Source organism: Oncorhynchus keta, chromosome 17 (assembly GCF_023373465.1).
Source record: "Oncorhynchus keta strain PuntledgeMale-10-30-2019 chromosome 17, Oket_V2, whole genome shotgun sequence".
In the NCBI taxonomy this organism is placed as follows: Eukaryota; Metazoa; Chordata; class Actinopteri; order Salmoniformes; family Salmonidae; genus Oncorhynchus; species Oncorhynchus keta.
Window position 1 is genome coordinate 2,579,187 of NC_068437.1, and position 13,775 is coordinate 2,592,961.

The 13,775-nt window shown below is 42.6% G+C and overlaps 1 protein-coding gene across 1 annotated transcript in view; it reads right to left on the reverse strand.

Moving 5' to 3' along the window:
• Window positions 1-13,775, reverse strand: part of mrpl23 (mitochondrial ribosomal protein L23) — a 100,760-nt gene that overhangs the window by 51,518 nt on the left and 35,467 nt on the right. Inside the window, exon 4 of the mRNA XM_035790383.2 lies at window positions 8,578-8,651. Coding sequence (XP_035646276.1) covers window positions 8,578-8,651 — 74 coding nt within the window. The remainder of the gene's footprint in view (window positions 1-8,577; window positions 8,652-13,775) is intronic.

The window sequence follows — 13,775 nt, forward strand, 5'->3', positions numbered from 1 at the left end:
TTGGCAAATTGCAGTCAGGCACTCTTATATCTCTCTGTCAGCAGTGGGGTCCTCCTGGGTCTCCTACAATATCTCCCTTTCATTAAGTTGGAGACGGATGGTGCGAGTTGAAACTATCGTACCTTGTGTCAGCTTGAATCTGTGGCAGTTGATTGAGGTGCTTTCTCCACCATTGGAACAATCCTTCACTGCAATCTTCCATCAAGTTCTCTCTTGCGGCCACATCCAGTGAGGTTGGCTACAGTGGCATGGGCCTTAAAACGTCTTGATAACATTACGTACGGTGGAAACAGGAACACCAAGGTCTCTGGAGATGGGACTTATAGCCTTGATATTGTCCATGCTTGAGCTACAATCTTGTGTCTGACCTCAGAGAATTCTCTGTCTTTCTTTTCTCCGTGTTCATCCATGCTCACACAGTGACACAAAACAGGAGATTGAGTCCTTGTCTCTGTTCAAACTGTTTGAATGTGTGATGTTTATATTGTAGGCACCTGCAACTTACGACGGGTGAATTAAATTCCAAAGTAAATGAGAATCACCTGCATGAAATCTAATTATATCTAACTACTTCTAGAAGATGCCAATAATATTGTCCTTGCCATTTTAGGATTTCTTTGTGGAATAAGATAACATATAGTACATTATTCCAAATTTTTGGTTTTGTTCAACTGCAAACCAAAAAACATGCATATGTTGATACCAAAATATGTTTTAATTTCAACAGTTTTCTGGAATAAATTATTTGCATTATTTGAAAAAATTGCAAGTGTGCCGAAATGTGTGTGCAAGTGTGCCGACTGTATATGATTGCCATAGCCTGAGGGGCATCCAATGAGCATTAACTCCCTGAAGTATTTACATGCTATGTAACTTACAAGTAATACATAGTGGAACAGTCATCCATGTACATTTTGTTTATTTTTGAGATTTTTTTTTTCATACATGTATTTTTATTTAATTGTTGTACCTGTATACTGTATGTACTGTTTATTATTATTATTATTAATTATTATTATTACTGAAACTGTATTTCATTATGCTCAGTGCTTTGTACTGTATTTACTGAAATGCTGTACCACTACACTGATTTCAAAATATCTACTAATTGTATTTCATTCCAACAAAGCTATTTGAATTTGAATTTGACAGAGAGAGAGATAGCGAGAGACCGAGAGAGAGACATTCCTTGACCACGTGTAAAAATTATAAAACAATTATCATTTCCCCACATTTAAAAAAAAAACGTATTCAAGGTTTCAAAGACCTCTCTGATGAGGAAAGGCTACCCGTCCTGTTGGGGAAGGACGCAGAGAGCTGTGGGTTGGCAGAGAACTACATTGCTGCCTGAAATAAGATGAGGGACAGTGTCTGACAGACCAACCTGTCCTCTATGCCATAGTATTGTTATTGTCCATTGTATGGCTACTTTTACCCCTGATTATTGTTGTTACGGATAAAGCTAATTTAATTTAATAAAATTTAGACGAGAGACTGACAGAGAGAGAGAGAGAGAGAGAGAGAGCGCCACACAGACAGAGAGCGCCACACAGACAGAGAGCGCCACACAGACAGAGAGCGCCACACAGACAGGGACAGACAGACAGACAGGGCCAGACAGAGAGCCACAGACAGACAGGGCCAGACAGAGAGCCACAGACAGACAGGGCCAGACAGGCCAGACGGGGGGGACACAAGGGGGAAGTGAGTGAGCTTGTAATGGGAAAGAAAGAAGCTAGAAGGAAAGCTAGAGCCCTTCCATAATTCTGCTGGAATATTAGCTGATGGAGGGAGGAAGAGGAGGAGGAGGAGGAGGGGGGATAGGGGAACCGCTGTGAGCATCGGGCCTCTGAACACTCCCCCACATGTGGTGTCAATTAGGAACAATCTTGTTTTCTACCCACCACTGCAGAGAAAGGAGGGTTTTTGAGTAGTGTGTGTACGTGCATTTGTGTTTTTTGGTCTGCAGACCTGCCAGAGAAACAGGCTGGATATTCCTTTTATATCAATGTCTTTAACTTTAAGCACACATGTAGACTCAGCCTTTCGGCTGTTCACACGAAGACAAGCAGGCCTTCAAACGAGCACAATCACACTAACATATGACAGAAGAAAAGCGTGGATGACACACATCGGCTCAAGGGCTCACCATGCTGCTGACTGTACATACAAAGGTGAATGCGCACCGAGTTAAGTGCCGATAGAATCATATTTAAAGTGCATAAAAGTTGGTCTAATTTACTGGAAAGTCTACTAAGTGAGACTTTGTCCTCGTGTTTCTTGGCTATTACATTGTTTTGTTCACAAGCTCGGTTGCTAGTGAAGAGATGCCGTTTACTACTAGTCAGATCCAAAATCACAAGTGACATGACTTGAGTGGCCCGTTACCACGGTAACCTCCCCTTCTTAAAATGATTCAGCTGAACATTTTCTCATCTCATAAAAATGTTGTCAAAAGTCTCAGGTCAAACATTTTTATGAGATGTAGCAATGTAGGACATTACTTCTTACTAATAGCGGTCTGTTTTAGAAACATTACAATGCATGTCAAAACATCTGGTTTTTATCTACCTGCAACAGTGTCTGATGAACAAACGTTCATTTTAGACCCTTATCAGGGATTCCGTTAGCCGGTAATTGCCGGATGTTGGCTGCTTAAGCTGATAAATAAAATGGTAGCTGGGGCTTCGGTTTCAGCACCATTCCCTTACTCCTTGCACGCCGTCTTACGTGTGCATGTGCCTGCTGCTGAGTAGAGAGCGCAAGAGAGGAGCCTTGGCATGGCCAAATGCAGGCTACTGTGCAACTCGCTAATCAGGTAGGATGCAATTATTACATTTGGATGGATTTATTTTCATCGTATTTATAATCATTAATTTTATCATCATTATTAATGTTTATCATTGTTTTTGAAACTCCACTGTTGGTTAAGGGCTTGTCAGTAAGCATTTCACTGTAAGGTTCTATTCTGTGCATGTGACGAATAAAATTTGATTTGATTATTATGCAGGAACATTTATTAATTCATCTAAACCAGTTCTTTAGAAATGTCAAATGTGTTTTATTTCATTACGTTTCCATTTTCGTTGGCTAAATGAAGTTCAATCTGTCTTTTTAATTGTGCAGGCCTGTAGTAAAATAAATATAATTAACGTCTTATTGTTGTCATTTGTTAGGTAAAATAAGCACTAGCTGCAATATAGCCTGTTCAAAACTTGAGTGACGGTTTAAAACCAGTCCTTATGTGTTTTTTTATGATTTATTCTGTTGAGCCTATTTCAGTTACAACTGTAATGTTGCGTTTGCCTCAATAGGAGATCCTGCTTGTATTTTCCCTATAAATAATGGCTTGACTTATTTTCGATATTACCCTAACGATGTTTACAAACTTTCGTGAAGGTGTGGTGTGACTATTCGCCTATTATACAGCAGGCGTATGATATGAATGCAGTGCACGCCGGCGCTCCAACTGACTCCGACAGTTCAACTTGAGGTGAGGAAGAACGTGTCAGGCCTACCAAACTTACTCCTATAATCTAACAATATAATGACGATTTTGATAAAAATGTACAAAGTAGGCCTCCCGAGTGCAGCAGCGGACTAAGGCGCTGCATCGCAGTGCTTGAGGCATCACTACAGCCTCGGGTTCGATCCCAGGCTGCGTCACAGCCGGGATAGGGTTCGGCCGTAGGGGAGTTGCAGCGCTGGGACAAGTCTGTACCTACCAATTCTCAATATCACGAAATTGGGGGGGAAAAAGGGGGGTAAAAGTACATATGTTAAAATATGAATAGGCCTATCAGAGTGGATGCCTATGGTGCTCAACTCTCCGACAGCTGAACCGAGACGGACAATTGCTTTAGGAAAGTGAAAACCAATCAAATAATAGGCTATAAAGTTTTGCATATGCTACACACCGAAACACAACAAATATAGTATTAGTAATTTGTTATATTCTTAGGGATATGTAAATGTGGCTCATATGGCCAATAACTCTTGTTTAATGATGGTGCTGGCTGCCTGGGTGGATGTCGTAACGGGTTGCACACCCAATGCATATGGATGACCGGTACATTTCTCAAATCCAGATCTTGGGACTTGGCTCTTCATGCTTGTGCAGTTATTTTTGTGAAGAAGTGCAGTTAAGTGTCAAATGAAAACATCTGAATAAACCCATTTGAACTTGGCACTACAAGGTTCTATCCGCAATCCAATCACGAGCCTGAACAAATAGACGGACCAATCAGAACACATCTTTGCCATCTCTCTAAGTACGGTTAAGATTAGTCTAGCCAGAAATAATGGCACGCAAGCTAAAAAACAAGACTGTCAGAAATCTTAAAGTAAATGATAACATTGTTGTTCAGTGACGACAGGTATTTGTCGGAAGATAATTTCTTAATGTATTTGATGATGGGTTCGGACAATCTTGGTAAAACTGTTCTATAATTTATGCATTCAAATAGCTACAGTTTTCTGTATAATTCAGAAGTGTCAGATAGAATGGCTAAACCTAGATTGACATTTCATTGCCATGAAGTTTAATGTGGGTACTTTGGGTACCTTTAAGGTGAGGACCTTGATGGGTTATGAAATAAGAATTCACTACAGCATTGTTGAGATCTGGGATGTGAACATTTAGAGGTTCAATATCTCAGTACTACAGTATGCTTCATATACAGCCTTACGAGTCCTAACGTCACAAAATGTCTGATTAATGAAAATCTTCAAATGAAAATCACCTGTCCGGTGCCAAATGTTTCTAAGAGAAACTCTGGTGTACCTGTATGTGTGAGTGTGAGTGTGAGTGTGAGTGTGTGTGTGTGTGTGTATGTATGTATGTATGTATGTATATGTGCATGTACAGTGGGGCAAGCAATTATTTAGTCAGCCACCAATTGTGCAAGTTCTCCCACTTAAAAAGATGAGGCCTGTAATTTTCAACATAGGTACACTTCAACTGTGACAGACAAAATGAGAAAAAAAATCCAGAAAATCACATTGTAGGATTTTTAATGAATGTATTTGCAAATTATGGTGGAAAATAAGTATTTGGTAAATAACAAAAGTTTCTCAATACTTTGTTATATACCCTTTGTTGGCAATGACAAGAGGTCAAACGTTTCTGTAAGTCTTCACAAGGGTTTCACACACTGTTGCTGGTATTTTGGCCCATTCCTCCATGTAGATCTCCTCTAGAGCAGTGATGTTTTGGGGCTGTTGCTGGGCAACACGGACTTTCAACTCCCTCCAAAGATTTTCTATGGGGTTGAGATCTGGAGACTGGCTAGGCCACTCCAGGACCTTGTAATGCTTCTTACGAAGCCACTCCTTCGTTGCCCGGGCAGTGTGTTTGGGATCATTGTCATGCTGAAAGACCCAGCCACGTTTCATCTTCAATGCCCTTGCTGATGGAAGGAGGTTCACTCAAAATCTCACGATACATGGCCCCATTCATTATATTATATCCTTTACACGGATCAGTCGTCCTGGTCCCTTTGCAGAAAAACAGCCCCAAAGCATGATGTTTCCACCCCCATGCTTCACAGTAGGTATGGTGTTCTTTGGATGCAACTCAGCATTCTTTGTCCTCCAAACACAACGAGTTGAGTTTTAACCAAAAAGTTATATTTTGGTTTCATCTGACCATATGACATTCTCCCAATATTCTTCTGGATCATCCAAGTGCTCTCTAGCAAACTTCCGACGGGCCTGGACATGGACTGGCTTAAGCAGGGGGACACGTCTGGTACTGCAGGATTTGAGTCCCTGGCGGCATAGTGTGTTACTGATGGTAGGCTTTGTTACTTTGGTCTCAGTTCTCTGCAGGTCATTCACTAGGTCCCCCCGTGTGGTTCTGGGATTTTTGTGAGATTCCTGCGTGGAGCCCCAGATCGAGGGAGATTATCAGTGGTTTTGTATGTCTTCCATTTCCTAATAATTGCTCCCACATTTGATTTCTTCAAACCAAGCTGCTTACCCATTGCAGATTTAGTCTTCCCAGCCTGGTGCAGGTCTACAATTTTGTTTCTGGTGTCATTTGACAGCTCTTTGGTCTTGGCAATAGTGGAGTTTGGAGTGTGTGTTTGAGGTTGTGGACAGGTGTCTTTTATACTGATAACAAGTTCAAACAGGTGCCATAAATACAGGTAACAAGTGGAGGACAGAGGAGCCTCTTAAAGAAGTTACAGGTCTGTGAGAGCCAGAAATCTTGCTTGTTTGTAGGTGACCAAAAACATATTTTCCACCATAATTTGCAAATAAATTCATAAAAAATCCGACAATGTGATTTTCTGGATTTTTTTTTCTCATTTTGTCTGTCATAGTAGAAGTGTACCTATGATGAAAATTACAGGCATCTAATATTTTTAAGTGGGAGAACTTGCACAATTGGTGGCTGACTAAATACTTTTTGCCCCACTGTGTATATATATATATATATATATATGTGTGTGTGTGTGTGTGTGTGTGTGTGTGTGTGTGTGTGTGTGTGTGTGTGTGTGTGTTGGGAATTAAGGATGTTTTATTGCCCCGTCATGCATACTCACACGGCTGATTATGCTGTGGGACTGGTTGCGAGGCAGACCCGTCACTGGACACACACGCTGTCACACACACCACCAGTCACACACACACTCACTCACTCACTCACTCACACTCTCTCGGGAAGTTCTGCTTGTTTCAGACAGACAAGAGGAAGTCTCCCCTCTAAAAGATTCATGGGCGTGCTTCAATTATGTATCTCCTTTCAAATTGTCCTGTTTAGACAACGTAAATTATTCATCCCTTCGTTGGTTCCCAGATTGATGGTTCTCTGTGCTGCCTGTGACAGAGGGAGTGATAAACCAGCATCTACACCACTGTTGATTTACAATCTACTATCCCCCATACTATCAAGCAATGTCAATCTACAATCCTCCATTGGTCAGCTTCTCATTCTGTGCAAGAAAGAAATAGCCTACTCCAGACAGACAGTTGTAGGACGATAGATCCCAAATCCGTGCAATCCGTAGGAGTAGGCTACATAAAAAAAATTGAAAATAAAGTGTCGATAAACTATTATTTCTTCACATTATAAGCGCAGCGAAGCAACAAGACAGTAAACTATATGTCCGAATGTTCGTTCCATAAAGCAATTACGCACTGTACATCCCAGACGTTTCATGTGACAGAAATTAAAACAGCAGTTTGAAATGTAGAAAGAGGGGAGATATAAAGATGCAACAACTGGCAGGGGTTGATAATGACTAGGATAGGGCCTTTGTCTCCTGGACTATGAAATAAAGCTGATGTGAAAACCAATAGAACAATTGCATATGGAAGTCTTTATAAAATAATTGCCTCCATGTTTCTATGGTGGGATTTTGGCTACTTTGAAGCAAGGTAAGAAATGCCTCATAACAAAGTTTTACTTCAAGGTTTCAAAAAAATAAAGGACGTGTTTTTAAAATGCCTACTGCCTCCAGCTCATTGCAAAGCGGTGTGTGAAGTGCTCAGTCTGCCTACTGTTGCCTATGCACTTGAATGACGAATGGGAAGTAGTCATCGATAACAAGCTGAGAAAAAAAAAAGTTGCTCTTTTTAATCGTGGCATTCAAAGCGGTTTTAAAAACTGATTGCATATAGAATTGTTGCGCAATGATTGGGCTTATAAAATCAGGTTTCACTCCAGCAGTACACAGGAGCAGAAAGCGCTGGGCCAGTTAGTCCAGACGATAACCTTACCTCTGGCTCTATACTTCCTGTAATAAGTCTGGCATGTAACGAGAGACGACTTTTTGACCCCTGGGCCGGCCGGCCAGACAGGGAGAGAGCGAGAGAAGCAGGGCAGGTCTGTGTGTAGGAGTCTATGTCGAAGCACCAGGTGTGTGTGTGCGTGCATGGGAGGAGTGGGGGGAATAGACACACTGAAAACAGGGCTGGGACTTAAGGTACTGAGCCACAATAAGGTGAGGGGGTTTGAGTGCTCTCCCCTTCAAAGCTTATCTGCCTTGGGGCACTCTTGGGGGGAAAAAAAGCCCTCACCCTCCTCACCCCTCTTTACAGTCCCTCGACCTCCCAAAGACTAGCCTCTACAAAAGACAAAAGAGGGCTTAGAGGGGCAAAAGCAACCTGTCCTACTGACTGTTCTCTTTAATAACCCCCACCCCAATAAAAGTGTGTGTGAGCTAGAGAGTGTGTGTGAGCTAGAGAGTGTGTGTGAGCTAGAGAGTGTGTGTGAGCTAGAGAGTGTGTGTGAGCTAGAGAGAGTGTGTGAGCTAGAGAGAGTGTGTGAGCTAGAGAGTGTGTGTGAGCTAGAGAGAGTGTGTGAGCTAGAGAGTGTGTGTGAGCTAGAGAGTGTGTGTGAGCTAGAGAGTGTGTGTGAGCTAGAGAGTGTGTGTGAGCTAGAGAGTGTGTGTGAGCTAGAGAGTGTGTGTGAGCTAGAGAGTGTGTGTGAGCTAGAGAGTGTGTGTGAGCTAGAGAGTGTGTGTGAGCTAGAGAGTGTGTGTGAGCTAGAGAGTGTGTGTGAGCTAGAGAGTGTGTGTGAGCTAGAGAGTGTGTGTGAGCTAGAGAGTGTGTGTGCGCGCCGTAACTCACCAGCTGAACGTAGGCCACTTTATAATCCGGTCTCTTCACTTTCTGGTTGAGGTGGTTTCTCTTCTTATTCGTACCTGTGAGATGAAGCGAGAGAGAAAGCGAGAGAGACAGAGCGAGAGAGACAGAGCGAGAGAGACAGAGCGAGAGAGACAGAGCGAGAGAGAGCGCTGTGGTTGGTAAAAAGTATCAACCAAGTAGAATCGAGGAGATAGTTCCCTACTTAAGCCAATTGTTGTCTTTCGTAACGGCAAAACATGCCAACGACTAGAGGTTTGGCTAGAGTAGAAATGTAGAAGGTGCCTGTGTGGTTGTAAAATAGAGCAGACCCTGGTCCTGTTGACTGAGGAATGCAGGTGAACCTCTTACTTCCCCAGTCGGTGGTAATGACCTCATGCCTATCAGAGAGAGGAAAAACAACCACATCCAAAAGAGAGGGACTGCTGCTGTAGATTAGAGTAAGCTTCATCTATTATGGAAGGATGTTGCATCTTGCTGTTGATGACGCTGTGCGTCAATGTTTAAACTGTAGGCCTATAAACTATTAGCAGAACCTATGGAAGAGTATTTCGTTTTTTTTATTAGGATCGCCAATTAAGTGGCTACTGTTCCTGGGGCCCAAACAGGAAACAAAACACAACAAATAAAATATATAAAACACTACATAATACAACGTAAAAAAAAACAATACATAAAAATGTCTCTCTTCGTAGTCCCCGTCATGCCGTAAGGTGTTCTTTAAAAAAGTAAAATGCTAGCTTGAGTTACCTGGGGTGGCAGAGAGTTCCATGTAGTCATGGCTCTATTTAACACGGTGTGTTTCCCAGCCTCTGTTCTGGGACCTGGGGACTTTGAAGACACCTCTGGCTACATGTCTGGCATGGTGCCGATGAGGGTCCGAACTGCGAGCCAACTGCTTGAACAGACATTTCAGTACCTTTAACCCATCAGCACCTTCGCACAAAGACCAACAGTGATGCAGTCAGTCTCTCCTCAGCTTTGACCCAGGAGAGACTGACATGCATACCACTGACTTTTGTCCTCTGTGTACATCTAAATGCTGCACTGTTCTGGGCCAACTGCAATTTTCCTATGTCCTTTGGCGCACATGACCACACATCTGGGCAGTAGTCCAGAAGTGACAAAACTAGGGCCTGTAGGACCTGGCTGGTTGATTTACATGTCATGAAAGCAGAGCAACGCCCTACCACGGACAGACCTCTTACCATTTTAGCAACCATTGAATCTATATGTTTTGACTATGACAGCTTGCTATCTAGGGTTAGTCTACACTTGCTCAACTGCCACATTATTCAGTAATAGATCTAGATGAGGTTTAGGGTTGAGTTAGTGATTTGTCCTAAAAAACAATGTTTTTAGTTTGAGATATTTATCACCAGCCTATTGCAATTTACCATTCAAAAACTGACTGGAGCTCTAAGTTAAGGATGTTCGAGGAAGTGTACCTATTAAACCCACCAAAATGTCTGGACTTTTCAAACATATACTGCCATAATTTCTGTAAGAAACATGGAGAGAAAATGTAAGATGACTCTCTCATGTGAAGTATTATGACATTACATAAAACATTGTTTTATAAGATATACAAATATTTGATAAAATGTGTAAAGTCCAAACTGGGCTTCATGGGTACCGAATGCACCATTTAAGCCCATGGGTGTTCTAAATACGCCCACCTCGTAAATAATTTCAAAACTTTTTCAAAAACTTGCAAACTTAAATTAATTATATTGATCTAAAGTTATTAATATAAACTGATCATGACTATTCATCAAAGTATCACTCATAACGGGAGGGGGGGGGGTCCAATCGTATCCATAGAGTGAACTTAGGGGTTTGTTCTTGCCAACCATTACACACCGGATTCAACTAGAGACTTCAATCAAGACATGATTAGATGAATCAGGTGTGTTATTGCTTGGTTTAAAAAAATATATAAAAAACTGTCACCGACACTGGCCCTAAGTGGGATGAGAAGCCATTTACAAAGACCATAAAACACAACTTTCAATGACTTATCTAAAGCTGATTCACATTTGCTGTACTGCTATTCTTGTTCATTAGTTCAACAATGCCCCCACCCAAACAATGCCCCCACCACGTCCAATAGTCATATTCTTGTCCTTCATTTGTTTGCATTGTCGTCACCTACTTGTAGACCTTCTGTTCCAGATGTCACTGAACCCTGATCTTATTCTTCTCTCTCTGCATCAACGACTAGTTGTCCACTCCAAGACGTTTGGAGTGGGTACGGAGGTTTCTAATGGTTGCTAATCTGGGTAAAGGCACCATGGCTAGACAAATAAAATGCACAGCTGTCATTTGTGTGTTTTAATCGAATTATGAACAAATAAACAATTTATGCTCATGTTCATCGAATAGTAGGGATATCAAAACACTATCCCATGTGTTTCAATGCAAACAGGGCTTAACGGGAGCATACTGGGCTTAACGGGAGCATACTGGGCTTAACGGGAGCATACTGGGCTTAACGGGAGCATACTGGGCTTAACGGGAGCATACTGGGCTTAACGGGAACATACTGGGCTTAACGGGAACATACTGGGCTTAACGGGAACATACTGGGCTTAACGGGAACATACTGGGCTTAACGGGAACATACTGGGCTTAACGGGAACATACTGGGCTTAACGGGAACATACTGGGCTTAACGGGAACATACTGGGCTTAACGGGAACATACTGGGCTTAACAGGAGCATACGGGGCTCAACAGGAGCATACTGGGCTCAACAGGAGCATACTGGGCTTAACTGGAACAACCGTGAATTGGGTTGAAAAAGACAGAATAGCAAAATCAAATCATAAAATATTTGGACACCAATGGTTTGGGGTATAAAAATACACAATATACAATATTACGCTAAGTTAATAATGATCATATGGAACTAGATTTACATTCGGTGAAGGAGTGCTTTTTGTGCTACCCTACCCTTTTTGTGCTACCCTACCCTTTTTGTGCTCTGTCCTCTGGAGATAAAAATGTCAAATTAACAACGACAAAAATATATATACGTATATATTTAAAACAATGCAAGGTTAACTTAACAGTCAAATAAGACAATGCATTAAAACATGTAAGCTGTGAATGCCTGAAATCTATTATCTTGTTGTAGTTAACCAAGTTATTACTACTGTGTGACTGAAATGAAGGCACAACTGCTAGCATGGACACCCCATATTCCAATTGTCAAGAAATAGTAAATAATGCCAATGAAATATGCTATCATGTGCATACATCAGTACATTCATCTCTTCATTTTACATAGAGTATGATCACTTATCTGAAAAGGTACACAAAATATGTTTCTCAGCATCGCCAAACCTTTTTTGCCGCTTTGAAATTGAAAAACTCACATTTAACTGCCACTAACTTAACAATGAAACATCTGACTGGCTTATGGATAACAACCAGATGAATTGGTTGAAACATTAAAACAGCAGAATTTTTTTCTTTCTTTGGATCAAAAGATTGAAGTGGGCCTAATAGGTACACTTACCCTGTCTTTTACTGTCGTAGCTGAAGTGTATACGGTTGAGTCGTCAGCGTACATAGACACGCAGGCTTTATGAAAATAAACGGCCCAAGTAGACTGCCCTGCGGGACACCACATTCAACTGGATTTGCATTAGAGAGGCTTTTATTAAAGAGAACCCTCTGTGTTCTATTAGATAAGTAACTCTCAATCCATAATAAGGCAGATGATGTAAATCCACAACACTGACATTTTTCAGAAATAGGTTATGATCAATGATAGCAAAAGCTGCACTGAAATCTAACAAAACAGCTCTCACAAAATTCCTATCAATAAAAGCTGACCAAAGCAAATCCCCATGTTCTCACAAACACAAAAGAACAACTAAAGAACCCAACAAGCCATTTGTGGGCTTTTGCACCTTTAGAACGCCTGTTTAAACATTAGCCTGATCTTCCAGCCATCAGGCAACTGATAACTTCCGTTACCATGGGAACAATTTATGACATGAAAAACGAGGGAAACATTCCGCTGCAGTGTGTGTGTGTAATGATCACCAGCCAGGCAGCCCACAGCTCAGGGAAAGCCCTTACCAGGGTCGTAAAACGCCCCCATCACAACCCCTACCTATGTGGAAGCCCCCCGTGTGGGTGTGAAAGACAGGTGAGAGTAAGTGTAGGGGGGGGGGGAACCTTCGCCCCCAACTCAGAGTCAGGTGACACACACACAGGTAGGCTAAGTCCCCATGATGGTGTTGTTTGTCATATCCCCCCTACCCCAAGTTGCACCACTACATTCACCCCATCCTACCACACAAAGGCGCATGCATGCACACATGAACTATTTTTTTGAAGGGGGATTGTGGTTTGGCAGCCGACCACTACGTTACAAATCCCAAAGCCGGAGGGGTAGCCATGGCAACGCCTTCCAAAATACCGGAGCCCGCCTGCCGCCCAGGGAGAGAGAGAAGGGGTCATTTGCGTCTCTCTCTCTCTCTCTCTCTCTCTCTCTCTCTCTCGTTCCCCTCTTTAGGCTGCCAATGGCATGGAACCCCTGACGCAGGCAGGGATACCTTCTCTGACGCACCTCGGGATCGCCTGGGCCCCCCTCTCCAGCTCAGTTATTTTTTTCTTTCCTTCTCTCGCTCTCCCCTTTCTTCCCCCCCTTGCCTTTAACGCAGCTCTCGTAAAGAGAGGTCTAATGGGTTCTTTTCCATATTACGTAGGCTTGGCGTCTCGCTGTCTCCCTCTGCCGCTCTCTCTCTCTGGGGTTCTCTCTCTCTCTCTCCGTCTTTCTCTGCCCCAAAGAGAGAGGGGGCTCCTCTTGGCCCTCCAAGCCCAGCAGCACGCCTTCCTTCGCTGGCCCTCCCTGCATCACCACAATCGCTCCGGTCTCCAGGCCTCTCTTTCTGCTGCTCTCACTTTTTCTCTCTCCCTCCCTCCTTCCTGCCAGGAGCTAGCAAATTCGTAGCCCCGTAAAAGAGCCTCTAAACAGCCCATGCTAACCCTAAATGTTTCCTCCCCCATGAAATGCCAAGAGAATAATTTAGTCAAATCATATAACCCCTCTCTGTGGCTTTGTGATCATCTAAACTTTAGAAGGGGGGAATGGGAGAGAGGGATGGATGGAGCGAGGGGTAAGGTTGTGTAACCCTGCTTGGCTTTTAGGCCCTTGAGAAAAGTAAG